At 41.3% G+C, this 16,448-nt stretch overlaps 1 protein-coding gene across 2 annotated transcripts in view; it reads right to left on the bottom strand.

Annotated features, from left to right (window-relative positions):
- PPP3CA (protein phosphatase 3 catalytic subunit alpha) overlaps positions 1-16,448 on the bottom strand; it is a 185,736-nt gene that overhangs the window by 98,767 nt on the left and 70,521 nt on the right. For both annotated transcript variants that reach the window (XM_027717893.2, XM_027717895.2), the window contains exon 2: positions 6,802-7,002. In XM_027717893.2, coding sequence (XP_027573694.1) covers positions 6,802-7,002 — 201 coding nt within the window. The remainder of the gene's footprint in view (positions 1-6,801; positions 7,003-16,448) is intronic.

The raw sequence follows: 16,448 nt of genomic DNA, 5'->3' as shown, positions 1-16,448 counted from the left end.
ATGGACCCATAATGCACAAAAGATTTCCAAAGGTCACCAGAGTTGCCACAGTTGTTTGCTCACAGGTTGTCCCCAGAAGCCTACAACCTTTTCCCTCCCATCAATTTAGAGTTCAAATTCCAAAAAACCGCATGTGTTCACTAAAATAAAAACATTACAAGCAATTCCAGTGTTTAAGTTTTATCTCTCTACCACTGCAACATTCAACCAAGCCAATGGTATTTTTTACCCAAAGACACCATAATAAAACTGCAAGGGGGTGTATTTCCCCTTCGCATGCACAAGGTTAGTACTTATATACCTACTGGAAATATATACACACCTTACCTCATGTGATGCAAAGGGAATAGCAAGGAAGGCTCTGCAAGCAACAGTGGTTTCCTTGCATCTACCACAGCTGTAAACATGGGAGCTGCAAAAAACAGGACTAGTAGAGGAGAAAAGAATGCCCAAGGAGAAGATCTGCAGAGACTAGACACCTTCTACACTGCAAGAATAAGCTTTTATTCTGTCTTCATCTAATGTTCTTCTATCTTCACACAACAAGCTGCATGCACATGGCATTTCAGAAAGCTCTGCACACAGGCTAGCACAGAGTCAGGACTTTCTCAATGAAGCACATGAAGGTTTAAAGCAGAAGTGTATGCTGTTTTACCTATTTTCCATTTTTTCTAAATGAAGGAGTAAGAAATGCTGCCCTCTGTGCCTGCACATGGCCTGGCTACAGTCACCAAGTCAGAAACCACCATCATGGTCACTGCTGGTGGTGGCACCCACAAAACAGAATCGAGAACATCTGTACAGAGGCAGCTGCCTCGGTAATGTTCATACATTACATCTCAGTCCCATATGTCAAAAAGTACAGGTTTATAAAGATGCACTTGACTTAGGTTTTTGTGTTCTTAGATTACTGAAGGAAACTCTTTTTAATAATGATGGCAGAGTTAACTAAAAGGATTGCACACTGAGCACAAAAAATGAGAGATGTCAAATGTGACAAGAAGAAACAGAGCACATGCTAATTACTTAAAACAGATACTGACGGGGAAAAAAGACTTATCTTAAAAGCACCAATACACATATCCTGCAAGCTTATTCACTCGTGCAGTCATATCTGCAGAAGATATGCTATTTTCATTCAGTATCTGTAAATCTAACAATATACTTAAGAAAAATAATCCCAAAGGTAAAAGCAAAGATGTACAATGATAGATATTAGACAAACATACTACTTACAGTTCTAGGCATATCCTGTAGTTAAGTAGGTCATTTAAGGAGGTATAAATTAAAATCACAGAAATATTAAGTTGGGAAGGTCATATAGCACAACCTGCTAGCTTCAAAGCTGAAATTGGTTGCTGCCATCAGCTACTTTGCGTTGAAATCAAATTCTGCAATATGATTTTTTTAGGTTTTGTATATTAATCCCAGCCCTTCCAGATTAATAATAGTATTTAACCTGTCGTAGCTGGTAATTTTTGCAGATGTTGGAAAACAAGAATTTATCCCATTCCAAAAGTACAGGTTTGGTTGCTATGAAAAGGACCAGTGAAATGAGGCCCATTAATGTCAATAAATCATACACCTAGTAATTAAAGTGAACACCACAAATGTTGGGGGAAAAAAAAAGCACATTTAGGATGGGACAGAATTAAGGCTTCGAGTACAACCTCTCTTACATAGTCACTATGCTACAAATTCTTTTCCATGCAGTGGGAGCAGAATGAACCATACTCATGCAGTGAGCAATTCAAGTTGTGTTCCTTTCACTTGTGCGAAATGTGCTCTGGTTACAAAATGCATACGAACCATACTCTGCAGACAGCATGATCACCTCGCTCATATACTTTCAACACAGCTCAGTATAGCAATATCTCACAAAGATGTGTGAATTACTGTCTTCAAAACACAGGTGAGTTAATGGTCCCTTCTACGACTCAGAGCCAAGCAAGACAACATTGCCATCAAAAACCTTACCTACATTTGTTTTCCTGACACATTTAAAAATCCAAAGAATATAAAATCTTATAGATAATTCTACAACATACAGAGGTATGTACGTATATTCATCCACAGAGAAAATTACCCATGCACTGAAGTCAAAGGGGGACATGTTTGGCTTGCAATTAAGAATGTTCAGTACTTAAGAACAGCAGATTCTAGATCTGAAAGGGAGGGCTCATAAAAACATGCAGGTAATTAGTTAGTCATCATGCAAAGAAAAGGTAGTGTTTATCACCTGACCAAAATCATTCTGTATAGTAATGAATCCCTATAATAAACCTACATAAAACTACCCAGGTAATTATAAATCTGACATTCCCAACTGTACTTTGGAGTATGACTTCAGTAAATATTACCATCAGGGAGGTTCAGAGATATACTGCCTTAGCCTTCTAGAAAAAACAAGCCAATTAAAAATGAGCCAATTTCTCCATGTGTCATTATACTGTTATGAACATAATACAGGACTGGAAATTCCAAGGCTGCCATACAGGCATCTTTCTTCTGAACACTAAACATCTGTAGTCTAGTGGTAGAGCAACGTCATTAAACACACAAGCTTAAAACAAAGGCCACATGTCTCCAAGTGAAGAGGTTCCTGTCCCCTTGCCATCTGCCTTTTCCCTGGAGGGGTTAAGATTGGAATGGACATTCTCCATGGTGCTGCAGGCAACTGGAAATCATCCTGGTAGCCCAGGGTGCCCGAATTGCTTCTTCCACACACTGGAAACCCAGACAACCTCACAACCCTTGTGCCACCCCCTCACTGCTGCCAGTCATGAGACAGGTCTGTACTGGAAAATGTGTCTACCATAGCTGTCACTCTGCAGTCAGGCCCACCCCACCATGTGCCCCTTTATCTTCTAGACTGGGTGCCTTGCCCAGCTAGTCCCAATACCCCGTCAGCCTCTTGCTTATCTTTCTACTTTGCCTGCCCAGCCACCCTCTGTCAACCTCTGAACTCAGCCTCCTGGCCATTTCCTTTTCTCCCAAGCCCTGCACCTCAAGTAAGTCTCAACCAACTCCATATCATCTGACGAGCAGCCCATGTCACTACTTTTCATCCCTACTTTTAGCCTTCCCTGCAACATGCTCACCTTTTTTGACTCCATCTTTCCCAACTCACATTCACAAGTCAAGATAAAGTTACCTCAACACTCCCCAGATGCAAGAAGAGTCCTGACAGCAGAGCACCTGGGAGTCTCTTCTTAGTTCAGGCTCTGTTCAGATTCCTACCCAGTGAACAGCAGCCCTGTGTAACTACTGCAGAAATAGCTGACAGTTCATCTTGGCTGTAAGCCAGAAGTGTAGTGAACTATGCATGCACGTACATATGTAGCAAATTATGAGAATTTGAGCTAAGTCACCAGTGAGTTCATCAGAAATACTTCAAAAGGCTTATAACCTTGCCAAATTTGGAAATAAAATGTATTAATTCAAAAGGACAATCATGTTGATGCTTCCAGCTAACCACAGATACAGAGTAAGTTTTATACATAAACGCAAAATAATTGACTGTGCATTCCACATTAAAGCTCTTTGCATGACTTGCCCCCACTTATCATTTGCTTGCTCAAATACAGGCTTTCTATGTAGCCACTTCATTTCACATGACTTTACTTATAAACAGAACTCTCAATATTATTTCTGAGGACAATCATATCATCCCTTAAAAAAAAGAGAAATTTCAAATGGATGGACAGCTGCACAAGGCTTTAAGAAAAAACATTTCATGTTCTTTAACATTTATCAAGTATATCACTGTGCTAATCCACTGTGCTCTTACTTCAACAGTTACACTCTTCTATCTCTCTTCTTCTTGCTGATCAGGGTCTCAGAGATATGTTTCTAAAAGATGAATGCATCTCCCACAAAGGATTCCGTATTAGTAGGATTTATTAGTGATTTATGACTGTCACTTTTCAACAAGACTGCTTTTCTTGTATAAAATCTAATATTTATTTTCTTCTCTACTCTATCAGTGGTTTTGTCCTTCCAAATGTTTGAAAAAAAGCTTTCCTCTACTCCAGTTATTTTCTTGACTGCCTGTGTACCTGGCACTTCCACCACATCATCAGTCAATTGATATTCTCTTTATCCAGTCACCTGCTGTCACACTATTCATACAAAGAAAACTGTGAGGCCCACAACAACATGTCTCACAAGCTTTCTCAACCTCCCCCTCACAATTTAATTTTTTCCTTCTTTTGATGATCACTTCCGTAACTACAGCTTTCATGTTTGTTCATACAGAAGATTAGCACTTCTCAGCTACCCTGCCAACAAGCATTAGGAGCCCAGCTTTCCTATGCTAGCTTAAAAGAGAGTAGCTACCAGCCACCCTGAAGAATGCTGCAGTATCACAATCACTGCATGAGAATAATTTCGAAGGTAGGAACAAAGCAAGATGTGGGCTCAACTGAAAAAAGAATCAAAGACTTAAATTATACCAGTGTTATACAATGGGGTAAACTTCAGGAGATTAATCCCCAAAATATAATTCAGAACAATTCCAATACCTTCAAATGCATTTAAGAAAATATCTTAAAGAAAAAATTAAAGAGAGAGAGAACATTAAACATGGGCTTGTAGAAATCAGCTGGGACACAACACACCAGAGCCATCCTCCTACAGATTACATCTCTCAGTGGATTAAAAAAAAGTAAAAATCACTCAAAAAAAAAAGAGAAAATCCATAGGTAGAATTTTCTGTGTCTCTGCCACTCGGTTATGTATTGCATCTCTTCCATTTATTCTGAAATGTCAAAGAAATCGTCTGTAGAACTTCATTCTCAGTCAACTAGGTGGACCCTTTTATTCATTCTATTTCCTTTATTCACCCATGTGTTGCAATACAATTGACACCTCTTCCATCAGAACTGTATGGCAGCACGACAGCCTAATTATTCCACAAAAGATGATACACATTACCTCTTCGGGTCAAGCTACAATCCCCTAGTTGGATGTAATTTTTAAAATTACAAGCCTTAATAACTTGAGTATCATTCTAGTTCAGTCACTACAGTCCTAAGTTTCAGAGAATGCTTCCTGAAAATGAAGGTTTTGTTATTTCTATGTGGTTTTTGGTGACTGCTATCAGTATTACTAAAAAAGACTGGTAACCCTTCTTCTGCAGCAGACAACCCTATTTCTTGTACTTTTGACAGGGTTCTTCAGAAACAAAAGTGATAAAAGGACCTGCCTTCTTATACCAAGTTTTATACTTTGGCTTCATAGTTTAAAATGGCTGGAATTAGATAGCTTTTGCCCCCCAGCTAACTTTCTATGCCACAGATCAATTACTTGCCAAAAATGCATTCATATCTGATAGCAAGAACAGAACATGGGAGGAAGCACATTAGAGCAAGCAAATGCATTCATACGTTGAGAATGCAGGCAGAGGCAGGAGACAATTAGAGAAGGAAATTCAAATATAAGGCATTTCCTGAGGATTAATGAGTGGGTGGTAGCGTTTCATAGTCAAGGGCAGGATGGGTTCTGCAACCGGCACAATTCATTAATCCCCCAGGCAACACAAACTGGGATTCTGCTAATTTTTTTCTGCCCTTGTTATTTTCCTTAACATATATTTAAATTTCCACTTACTCTGACACCATCGTTCTTTCATAAAATCACAGAATGGTTTGGGTTGGAAGGGACCTTAAATACCATCTTAGTTCAAACCTCTCTGCCATGGGCAGGGACACGTCTCACTGGACTATGTTACTCAAAACCCCATCCAAACTGGCCTTGAACACTCCCAGGGATGGGGCATCTGCAGCTTCTCTGAGCAACCTGTGCCATGCCTTAATATCCTCACAGTAAAGTCTCTTCATAATATGTAATCTCAACCCATCTTCTATCAGTTTTAGACCATTCCCCCTTGTCCTATCACTACATGCCCATGTGAAAAGTCCCTCTCCAGCTTTCCTGTAGGCCCCCTTCACGTACTGAAAAGTGCTATAAGGTCTCCCCAGAGCCTTTTCTTCTCAAGGTTGAACAGCTCCAACTCTTTCAGCCTCCTATGCAGAGGAGAGGTGGTTCAGTACTCTTGAGCATCTTTGTGGCCTCCTCTGGACTCGATCCGACTGGTCCATGTGCTTCTTATGTTGGAGGCCCCAGATCTGGATGCAGAACTCCAAGTGGGGTCTCATAAGAGCAGAGTAGGGGGCCAGAATCATCTCCCTCAACCTGCTGGTCACTCTGCTTGTGACACATCCCAGGACATGGTTGGCTTTCTGGGCTTCAAGTGCACATTGAGAAGACATGCTGAACTTCTCATCCACCAACACCCTCAATTCCTCAATATCACGGCCGCTCTGTATCCATTCTCTGTCCAGTTTTTATTTGTGCTTGGGATTGCCCCCAAGCCACATACAAGATCTTACACTTGGCCTTGCTGAACTTCATGAGGTTCCGAGCCCAATGCTGTATGTATGTCTAAATAGTGCTACTATGGTAAATAACATCTATAAAATTACTGAATTAGTACCTGGAGCAAAAGGCTACATAACTTTTCAAGTTGCAGAAAGTAGTTCTTTTCCTAAAGACTAAAAATGTTCTCTGCCTTAGAAACAGAAAGGGTTGAGCAGATGTGATCCCTTCCTCTAAATTACAAGCTGTCTGATGGCCTCCATTATCTTAGTGGTAGCAGACAAAGAGCAAATCAAGTATTGGAGAGAACAAATGATTTTCAAGCTGCCTTTCAGCACCTTAGGAAGCCACATACACCAAGGCATTACTTAACATGTCCCTGCCAGCAACCATACCCCTCCATCATCATAACTCCATACTAACCTGTGACAGGTGCATCTATGTCCAGTAAATTTTTCTCCTGGCGGAGAATCGAAGCTCCCTCTGTTATAATTCTCAAAGCAACACTCTCTTCCAGTCTCCCTTCTTTCATAAGGTGTGCCTTTAAGATATCCACACGAGGTTTTCCATCATTATCGAACACTTCTTTAGCTGTGAGCCGATGACTTGGAGGAAACGGGACAGCTAAGTGGAAAAAAAGACAAAAATATATGGTCACTTTTTACAGCAAAGCTTCTATTACTGACAGTGACACATTTCAAAACATGTCTGCTGCAAAACAACATTAACACTGCCTCTTAAAAAGTGTGGTTGAAATTGTACATAGATTACCAGAGACACTATTAAAACACGTATTCTGCAGCACATATTATTCACACACGCAAGAACAACTGATTCACACTTATAAAAACTTGAGAAGAGTATTTAGGCCATATTTACAGGTAGATATATTCAAGCGAGCATCCCAAAAGGCATGGGAATATCAGGGAAACGAGGGAACAGAGTTTAAACTGCTCTAATAGCACTAGAGAACACTGATAGAAGACTTCCTTCCATTAACAGCATAAAATGCACAAAAAACTGCAACATTTAATATCTGTGCATGGACATGCACAGATACATTCTAATGAAATTCTAAAACCCAAGACAGACCTCTCTCTAATGACTTTGGGTAGGGGGATGGAAGATATTTTCCCTGTGTAAGTTACACAACATATATTTGAAGCCCATCAAAGCGCGTCTGAGTGCCAAACAGACCACTCCAGCAAAAGCAGGGCAGAGGATGTATCACACTGAAGTTTGAAACAAACAGATAAATAGGAAGGTTGTCCTAGCAACATGGCAGCGAATAGTGAGCTGCATACTGCCGTCACGTAAGGTCTGAGGCATATGGCAAACTTATACGTTCCTGCTCTCCAGCTGGAGCGAGAAGGTTTGGAGGTGATGCTGTCAGTCACCAGGATGAGGCTGGAGCATTATCCCAGCTTAACTCCCTTTCCCTTGCAGTCAGTCGGAGTGGTATTAGGCAGCGCCTGCCTCACCAGCCAGAGGGTATTTATCCTGATCCCAGCCACAGTTGCAAGAGGGTCAGGTTGTTCGGGAGCTCCAAGCAGGGGAAGGAGGTGGCCACAGGGCTGGTCTCAGCTGGCCACATCTGCAGTACAGCCCCATCCCTGCCACAGGGCCTTGTCTCCCGTGGACTGTTCTACTGGCAGCTTTGCCATATCGTGAGACATGAAAACGTAATGCAGCAGATCAATGTATCTGTTAGTCTCAATTTTCTTCTAATTTCACAATCAGTGTACTTCAAAAACAGCCCATAAATCACACTCATTATTTAAAGTTCAAGCCACACACTGTTCACTTACGCTACCAGAAGTAACAGAGCAGAAAATAAAAAAAATTCGCTTCGTGCAGTTAATTCCCACTGATATTTTTAACATAAACAGTTTCAAAAAATGCCCCCATTTTTTGGTTTTTTTTCCTGGTTCAATCTTTTTTTTTTTTTCCTTTTCCCTGCCCCAGCTCCAGCAGTCAAATCACTGAAATAGTCTCCTGGGGACTAACGAATGTGGATCTCTGCAATATACTGAAACCTGAATGCTCTCAGACTTAAACACGGGACAAAAAGGGGAAAAGGTGAAAATTCATTACATCCCTGACAGGACTGGGATTCTCCTGAAGAAATGACACTTCAATCAATAATGAAGTTATAATACAGCTCTCAGCTCTGGAAAGCCCAGTAGCAGATCTATGATGATCTTTCTCCTAGACTGCTTTAAATAAATTAGCCTATGTTTTGAATGGCACTACCAGAGCAGGTAGATTATGAAAGGAAAAACCTTATCGCCCTTTCCACAGCTACTGCAGTTGAGCCTATTCCACGATGCTCACAAAATTGAGTTTATATGCTCTGTCGATCTTTGATGTAGTATCTGCAGCAGACCCTCAAAAGCAAGACAGTCATATCATAGAATGGTCCAGGGTAGAAGGGACCTTAAAGAAAATCTAGTTCCAAACCAAACTAGGGCCACATCCCACTTGTGGGATCATGTTGCTCAAAGCCCCATCCAACCTGGCCTTGAACACTCCCAGGGATGGGGCATCCACAGCTTCTCTGAGCAAGCTGTGCCAGGGCCTCACCACCCTCACTGTAAGGCATTTCTTCATAACATCTAATCTAAACCTACTCTCTTTCAATTTAAAGGCATTTCCCCTTGTCCTATCACTACATGCACCAGTAAAAAACTTTCTCTTCAGCTTTCCTGTAAACCCCTTTTAGTTGCTGGAAGGCTGCAATTTGTCTTCCATGGAGTCTTCTCTTCTCCAGGCTAAACAGCACCAACTCTCTCAGTCTGCCTACAAAGGAGGGGTATTCCAGCCCTCTGACCATCTTCATGACCCTCCTCCAGACTATCTCCAACAGGTCCATGTTGTTCTTATGTTGGGAGGCCCAGATCTGGATGCAGCACTCCAGGTGGGGTCTCACCGGAGCAGAGTAGAGGAGCAGAATCACATCCCTCAACCTGCTGGCCACACTGCTTTTGATGCAGGCCAGGATACAATTGGCTTTCTGGGCTGCAAGTGCACAGTGCTGAGACATGCTAAGCTTTTTGCCCACCAAAACCCCCAATTCCTTCTCGTCACGGCTGCTCTCAATCCATTTCTCCACCCAGCCTGTATTTGTGCTTTGGATTGCCCCAGCTTTTCAAGGTTCGGTTAAGGTCCCTTACACTTGGCTTTGTTGAACTTCTTGAAGTTTGCACAGGCCCATCTTTCAAGCCTGTAAGGTACCTCTGGATGCCATCCCTTTCCTCCACCATGTGCCCCCCTTGACATGGGCTGCTGCCATCAGCAAACTTGATGAGCATGCCCTCATCCCACTGTCCATGTCACCAAAGATGTTAAACAGCACCCATCCCAACACTGATCCCTGAGCAATGTCCACCTGGACATTAAGCTGTAGATCACAGCTCTTTGAGCGTGACCATCCAGCCAATTCCTTATCTGCTGAGTGGTCTACCCATCCAATCCATGTTTCTCCAATTTAGAGACAAAGATGTCAGGCAGGATGGTGTCAAATGCTTTGCACAAGTCCATGTAGATGACATCAGTCACCCTTTGCTTACCCACCAACACTGTAATCATGTCATAGAAATCCACCAAATTTGTCAGGTGCTATTTGCCCTTAGTGAAGCCATGTTGGCTGTCACCATTCGCCTCTTTATTTTCCACATGTTTTAGCATAGATTACAGGAAGATCTTCTCCATGACCTTGCTGGGCACTGACATGAGACTGACTGACCCCACAGTTCTCCGGGTCTTCCTTTTTTCCCTTTTTAATGAGGGTTATGCTTACCCTTTTCCAGTCAGTGGGAACTTTACTAGACTGCCACGACTTCTCAAATATCACGGATAGTGGTTTAGCCACTTCCTCCACCAGTTCCCTCATGACCCACAGATGCATCTCATCAGGTCCCATGAACTTGGGCACCTTCAGGTTCCTTGAACAGGCTTGAACCTAGACTTCCCCTACAGTGGACAGCAGCTCTTAATTCTCCTAGTTCCAGCCTTTGCCTTCTGCAATTTGGGCAGTGTGGCTGGAGCCAAAAGTTGTTGAATACCTCAGTCTTCTGCACGTATCAGGTAACCAGGTCTCCTGTTTCCTTCAAGAGAGGGACCACGTTTTCCCTGGTGTTCCTTTTATCACTGATGCACCTATAGAAGCATTTCTTATTTCCCTTGACATCCCTGGCCATTTAATTCCTCCAGAGCTTTAGTTTTCCTAACCTGATCCTTGGCTGCTTGGACAATCTCTATGTACTCCTCCCAGGCTACCAGTCTGCTTCCATCCTCTGTAGGGTTCCTTTTTGAGTTTGTCCAGGAGCAAATTGTTCATCCAGGCAGGCATCCTGGCATTTTTGCCTGACTTCGTCTTTGTTGAGATGTATCGCTTCCCAGCTTGAAGGAGTTGATCCCTGAATATCAATCAGCTTCCTTGGGCCCCTCTTCCCTCCAGGGTTTTATCTCATGGACTCTACCAAGATCCCTAAAGAGGCCAAACTCTGCTCTTCCAAAGTCGAGAGTACTGAACTTGCAGTGCACCCTCCGTGCTGCCATAAGGATCCCAAACTCCATCATTTCATGGTCACTGCAGCCCAGGTTGTCCTTGAGCTTCACAGTTCCCACCAGCACCTCCTTTTTGGCAAGAGCAAGGTCCAGGAATCTCCTGGATTGTTTATGCTCTGCTGTGTTGTCCCTCCAACAGGTCTCAGGGTGGTTGAAGACCCCCATGAGGCCCAGGGCTTGTGAACATAAGGCTGCTCCTACCTGTCTATAGACAGCCTCATCCGCTCAGTCTTCCTGGTCAGATGGCCTGTAGCAGATTCCCATTATAATGGCACCTGTCCCTGCCCTCTCGTTTGACTCCTCATCCATCCCCATGCAGATATAAGAGCTATAAAGAATTCTTTATGCAACACAGAAAAAGAACAATAATTTCAAAAAAAAAAAGGAAGGTGAATGAGAACTCAGCAGTTCTCCAAGACTCAATCCTCCTTTTCTAAAAACAAAAACCAGGAAAGCTAGCTAGTGCTAATGATCATGCAATGGAGGAAGGACGAGAGGGAAAAATTGGTACTTATCTGCAATCACTCTGGTTGGAAGAAGCACGTACCATTAGCTTGCATTCCTTAGCAAGACAACCACCACTGTTCCTCCCAAAGGTATCATAATGTAAAAACCTATGCAGAGTACTATTACTTCAAGTTAACTACCATATATGCTCGTATGCTGAAAGGAGATTTTTACATTTACAAACACAGAGCAAAACAGAGAAACAATCAAGCAAACAAAAGCTATGACATAGAACCTGCTGATTCAGAAAAAAATATGGCATACACTGCAGCACTGTAACAGTTCTGCAGGCAGAGCTCTAACAAAGATGTACCAGTGGTTAACTGAAGAAAAAAAGATACTGTTCCAATAGCAGATGATTCATGATTAATCAGCAAAAATATGAGCGACTGAAGAGACCACAAACTGCATCTTCCACTATGAGAATATTAATTTTGAATGTACACATATACAGAGCTTCCACAGAAGGAACAACGTAAGAAATGGTCATGTTCATGTAGAAGTCAGTTAAACATCATTCTTTACTGGTCATAGCCAAAAATGCCGGATCAAACAAAATCCTTTTATAAATACAACAAACATTTAATTTCCATTGCTTTATATATAGCAATGTTACCATCTGAACACACAGGTATCCATCTGTTTCTCCATATCTGCTTTCTTTTACTGTTTTTTGAAACCTATGCTATTAGTGCTTGCAATAAATAACTCTCTCTCCCAGGGGCTTTACTGTTATCAGGAACAAACCCGAGAGTCTCATCAGACACCAACTGTGCATGCAGCACACACAAGGACGAAGAGCATGGAGCTGGGAGAGGAGGCCACCAGGGAGAGACGCAGGAAGAAGGAAGGACTGGGGAGCTGAACTGCCAGCATAGAGCGTCTCACCACAGCACAGGCTCAGGGGATGTTTTCGTAAAAAGAGACGGGAATTTGTACCAAGCATTCCCATAAAAATGGGAGGGTCAATAAAATTTGCATGTATATACCATATGTATTTTTAGAAGTTTAGTGACAAATTTCACTACAAGACCACTACACAAGAGTCATGCACCCTTAACCGTACTCTGTAAAACTTAAAATCTGGATTGGCCTCTACCTCGTTTACATCTATTTCTTTATATTGGCATAAAAAACCAGACAAATAATTATTAACCATGTAAAATACTACCTTGGTGGTTTGCTAATAAAACGTGGACCACAGTCAAAGGCAAAGAAACAAAGTTTTTAACCCTTTACCTCGGCCTGTCAGTATCCTCCTCCTGAGATCTGAAAGCACAAAAAAATACTCTTTAACCGCTTACTACTGGGGGGCTTTTTGGTTTTGGTTGGGTTGTTTCAGTTTTTTTCACTTTTACTTTCAGGTCTCTTGAGCATGTTCTAGCAAATGGAGGAAAAGATCAACCTGCTATTTTACTGTTCTTGCAAGCTCCTGCAAAACCCATCTTACCATTAACACAGCCACTGCAAAGGTCAGACACATCATTACTGTTTCTCTCAAATATTAAGCAGCCTCTCTGGAACAAATAAATAAATCATAAAGAGCTGTACTTAATTAGAGTGGACCATGTGTGCACCCATAAATAAAACACTAGCATGTGGCAAAGTAAGCACTATTCTGTTTATGTATTATTTATTTTAAAATGAAGCTATACATTAAATTAATACTCTCAGAGGAGGCTGCCCATAAGAAAAACTCTCTTTTATCAATATTCAAGTTCCCTGCAAATTATCTCCCTCTGTAATGCTTGTCCTATAATTTCATATAACTTCTGCTGTATGTCTGTATGTAACTATGTTTATAGCACACCATACTTTTATGAAAAACAAATGCTTTCTTCTTCATTTGGAGGGAAAACACCCCAATAACAGCCAACACCTCAATAACCCAATGCATTGCATTTGTCTGATGACAACTTCCAATTCTCCATTTTGAGAAACACTTGTAATATAGCAGTGTCTAGAGCATAAGTTATTAAACAGGTCAACACTTATTTCAGACGTGCAAAAAAAAAAAAAGTCACTCCTCAGCTTTGCTTTCTTTGCATCTATTTTTTCATAACCTTCAGACTTGGTATCCATAAAAATTTCCAGAAATTATAATAAAAATCATCTTAGAAACTCCAACAAATCTGTATTTTTGAGAGACCAGAACATTTTTAATAGTTAACTAACACTTTTTGCAGGTCGACTTTGAAAATCTACCCCCATTTTATAATGCAGTTGAACACATAGCATAACCTTGAGCAGTCCTGCTGAACAATAACAACATCCATACTGGAGTTTTTACTATTTAATCAAGAGTTCTGCATTTCTGTACCATGCTGGGTCTGACTACATAACGATATATAAAGAAGCAGCCAAAGATCAACTTTTGACCTAAAGACAATAGTTTAACACTACCTAATTCCTGTACAGTTGCCTACGAAATTCTGGCTTACAGGGTTTCTGTGAACCAAAAGGGAAGGAACGATGAATTTTTTTTTTCAAGAACACTACTTACTTCAAGTGACAGACAAGAACAAGAGGATGAGTCACTGCCATCCACAGCTGCTAAGGGGAACAGAGTGAAACCCCTCAGGCACTGCAGGGCTCACCAAAGTGGTGGGAAAGGGAAAGGGCACTGCCAAAGATGCTCAGCCAAGCAGGACATGGAGTTCTCATGTGACAAACATCCCCCTTCACAGATTTCTCCTCAGCCATCACATGGATGATGCTTTTATCTCCATGCACAAGTTCTCTGGAGACAGACACCATTCAAACACACTGAATCACTGGGATCTCTCTTTTTAACTTATACATTATGTCCTCAGCAGGTATTTTTAGAGTAGCATACAGAAGGCTATTTAGAAGACAAAATTTCTTTTCAACATGAAATTTTCTTCTACAGCATTTGTAACATGGGCAAGTTCTTACTAGTTTTTTTTTCTACCTGAATTTTAGACAAGAAAATATGTCTCTATCTGGTCAAAAAAAAACCCCTAACTATTTATATGACAGTATAAGAATCAAATCAAAATCTTCTCAGTGGAGCCAAAAGTGGAACATGTGTTCTGATGTTTTCTAACAAAAACTATCAGGTTTCATTTTACATTAGCTACTGTCATTAGAGTAGGCACTGGAATTGGCAACCCTCTTCTGAAAGATCAAGCTTTCACCTGCTATTTTAAGACATGACGTATTTGAGGACTGTTTTCACTAGATCTGCTCACCAGATGGTGAAAGTGTTGGAAATTAGAAACTGGAAAAAAAATCTACAATACAAAATAAGAAGAAGCTATAAGGATTCCTATAGAAATTCAGCATGAATTCTTCCCCATTGCCAACAAGTTCTTGCAGTGTAATCAGAAGTGCTCACAGCCCTATTTCTTTAAAGACACAATTAAATCAACTTCACTCGTGAGCAAGGTACTTTGCTTCACAGGAAGCTGAGGTTTTCACTGGGCAAGCCAGTCAATACTGCATAAAGAAAGAGTCCGTCAAAAAGAATGTTGCATGAAGATACCTTAAGAGCAATAGCACCTGTAAATCAAACTGGGAGCAGACAAGAGGGTCGTTCCTCAACAAAGCCCACACATACCAAATTTAGAGAGAACACAGAATGGAGTTCTTTAGACAAATAACTCAGCTGACAATGTGGAAAACAGGCCGCTTCAGAAGAGGCAGTAGCACCTGTGGCCCAGAAATAACAGAAGGTACTACAGGTTGGCAAGGAAACTGCTTCACACAAGACTGCGATGAGCCTTGCTAGCATTACTTTTTGATGTACGAAAAGCTCAAAAAAAAAAAGTAACAAAAGGCACTTACTTCATCGAATACCCCAGCTCTGATGACTACTTTTAATATCTTCTGACACTTCAGCCATAACTGGACAATGTAACAGAATTGTTCAGAGAAGTTCGTCTAACTTTGGACAGAAACTACGCTAGGAAGGTGTTTGTCAAAGGAAGGGCTGTGTCAACCATGTAGTGGTCCCAACATATTGCCATTGTTCCCACACACTAAGGCACTTGCTGTGGTCGTGTAATCAGTAGGCTTCACCCCTTCACTCCAGTGCGAAGTTCCACTTCAAGCCAACCCATTCCAGCACACTGCAAGCAGCCCTCACACAGCATAACTCTGTGACACCTAAGGGAAGTAAATTCTTTACATAAAACACCTCTGCAGGATTTGAGCCTCAAACTTGCAAGTAAAAGAGGAAGTCACCCCGATACACCCTGTTACTTCCCAGAAGAAGGCTGCCTCCAACCAGCAGTGAAGCTGGGACTGCACAATTTGCCAGGAGCTATTTTGTGACCTCTCAACCATACAGATATGTTTTTGACAGGATGATCTCATCTAAACTACCTCTGCCATTTTAATGAACATATAGGGATCCTTTTGCAAACAGATGAGTGGCACAACAGAGAGGAAGGGAAATGAAAGTCACCATTAACTTGCAACTACAGAACTGGGATGAAATGCTGTCATTTCTGTCTAATTACCAAGCTGAGGTGTTATGGGTTGACCCTGACTGGATGCTAGGCGTCTGTTCTCAGAGGATGAAAAGCTACAGCAGTACAACTTCCCACCACTTCAGGAATTGTTACGGTCTTCTATGGCAATACCGGCCTTCTCCAGAATATACAGTACCTATATAGCAACACTTTTCTTCAACTCTTTAAAAGGGCATAACTGATTTCCTCATAAACTCAGGTCAAATTGTACTTGAAAAGAACAAATGTAAGCAGCTATGTCACCTTGACTCACCTTAAAAAAAATTTCCATTAAAAACAACACTCACTGCTATAGGATTTGATTTTCTTTATATTCACCACAAGAAAACCTTAAAAATCCTAAAGAAGAATTTACACAAAGGAGTTCTTCAAAGGCATTAGAGCAGTGACACATTATTCTTAATCTGGGCTCAAATGAAGAGTAGTAATAAAAACCACAAAGGCCTGTATAAACACACAAGATTCCCTTGATGGTTTGTCTTTCGACTGATGAATTGA

The sequence above is a fragment of the Pipra filicauda genome, unplaced genomic scaffold, assembly GCF_003945595.2.
Source record: "Pipra filicauda isolate LSUMZ 115617 unplaced genomic scaffold, ASM394559v2 scaffold117_size3949168_pilon, whole genome shotgun sequence".
Taxonomy (NCBI): Eukaryota; Metazoa; Chordata; class Aves; order Passeriformes; family Pipridae; genus Pipra; species Pipra filicauda.
The sequence above is the reverse complement of the archived record's forward strand: the minus strand, read 5'-3'. Positions and strand labels throughout refer to the sequence as shown.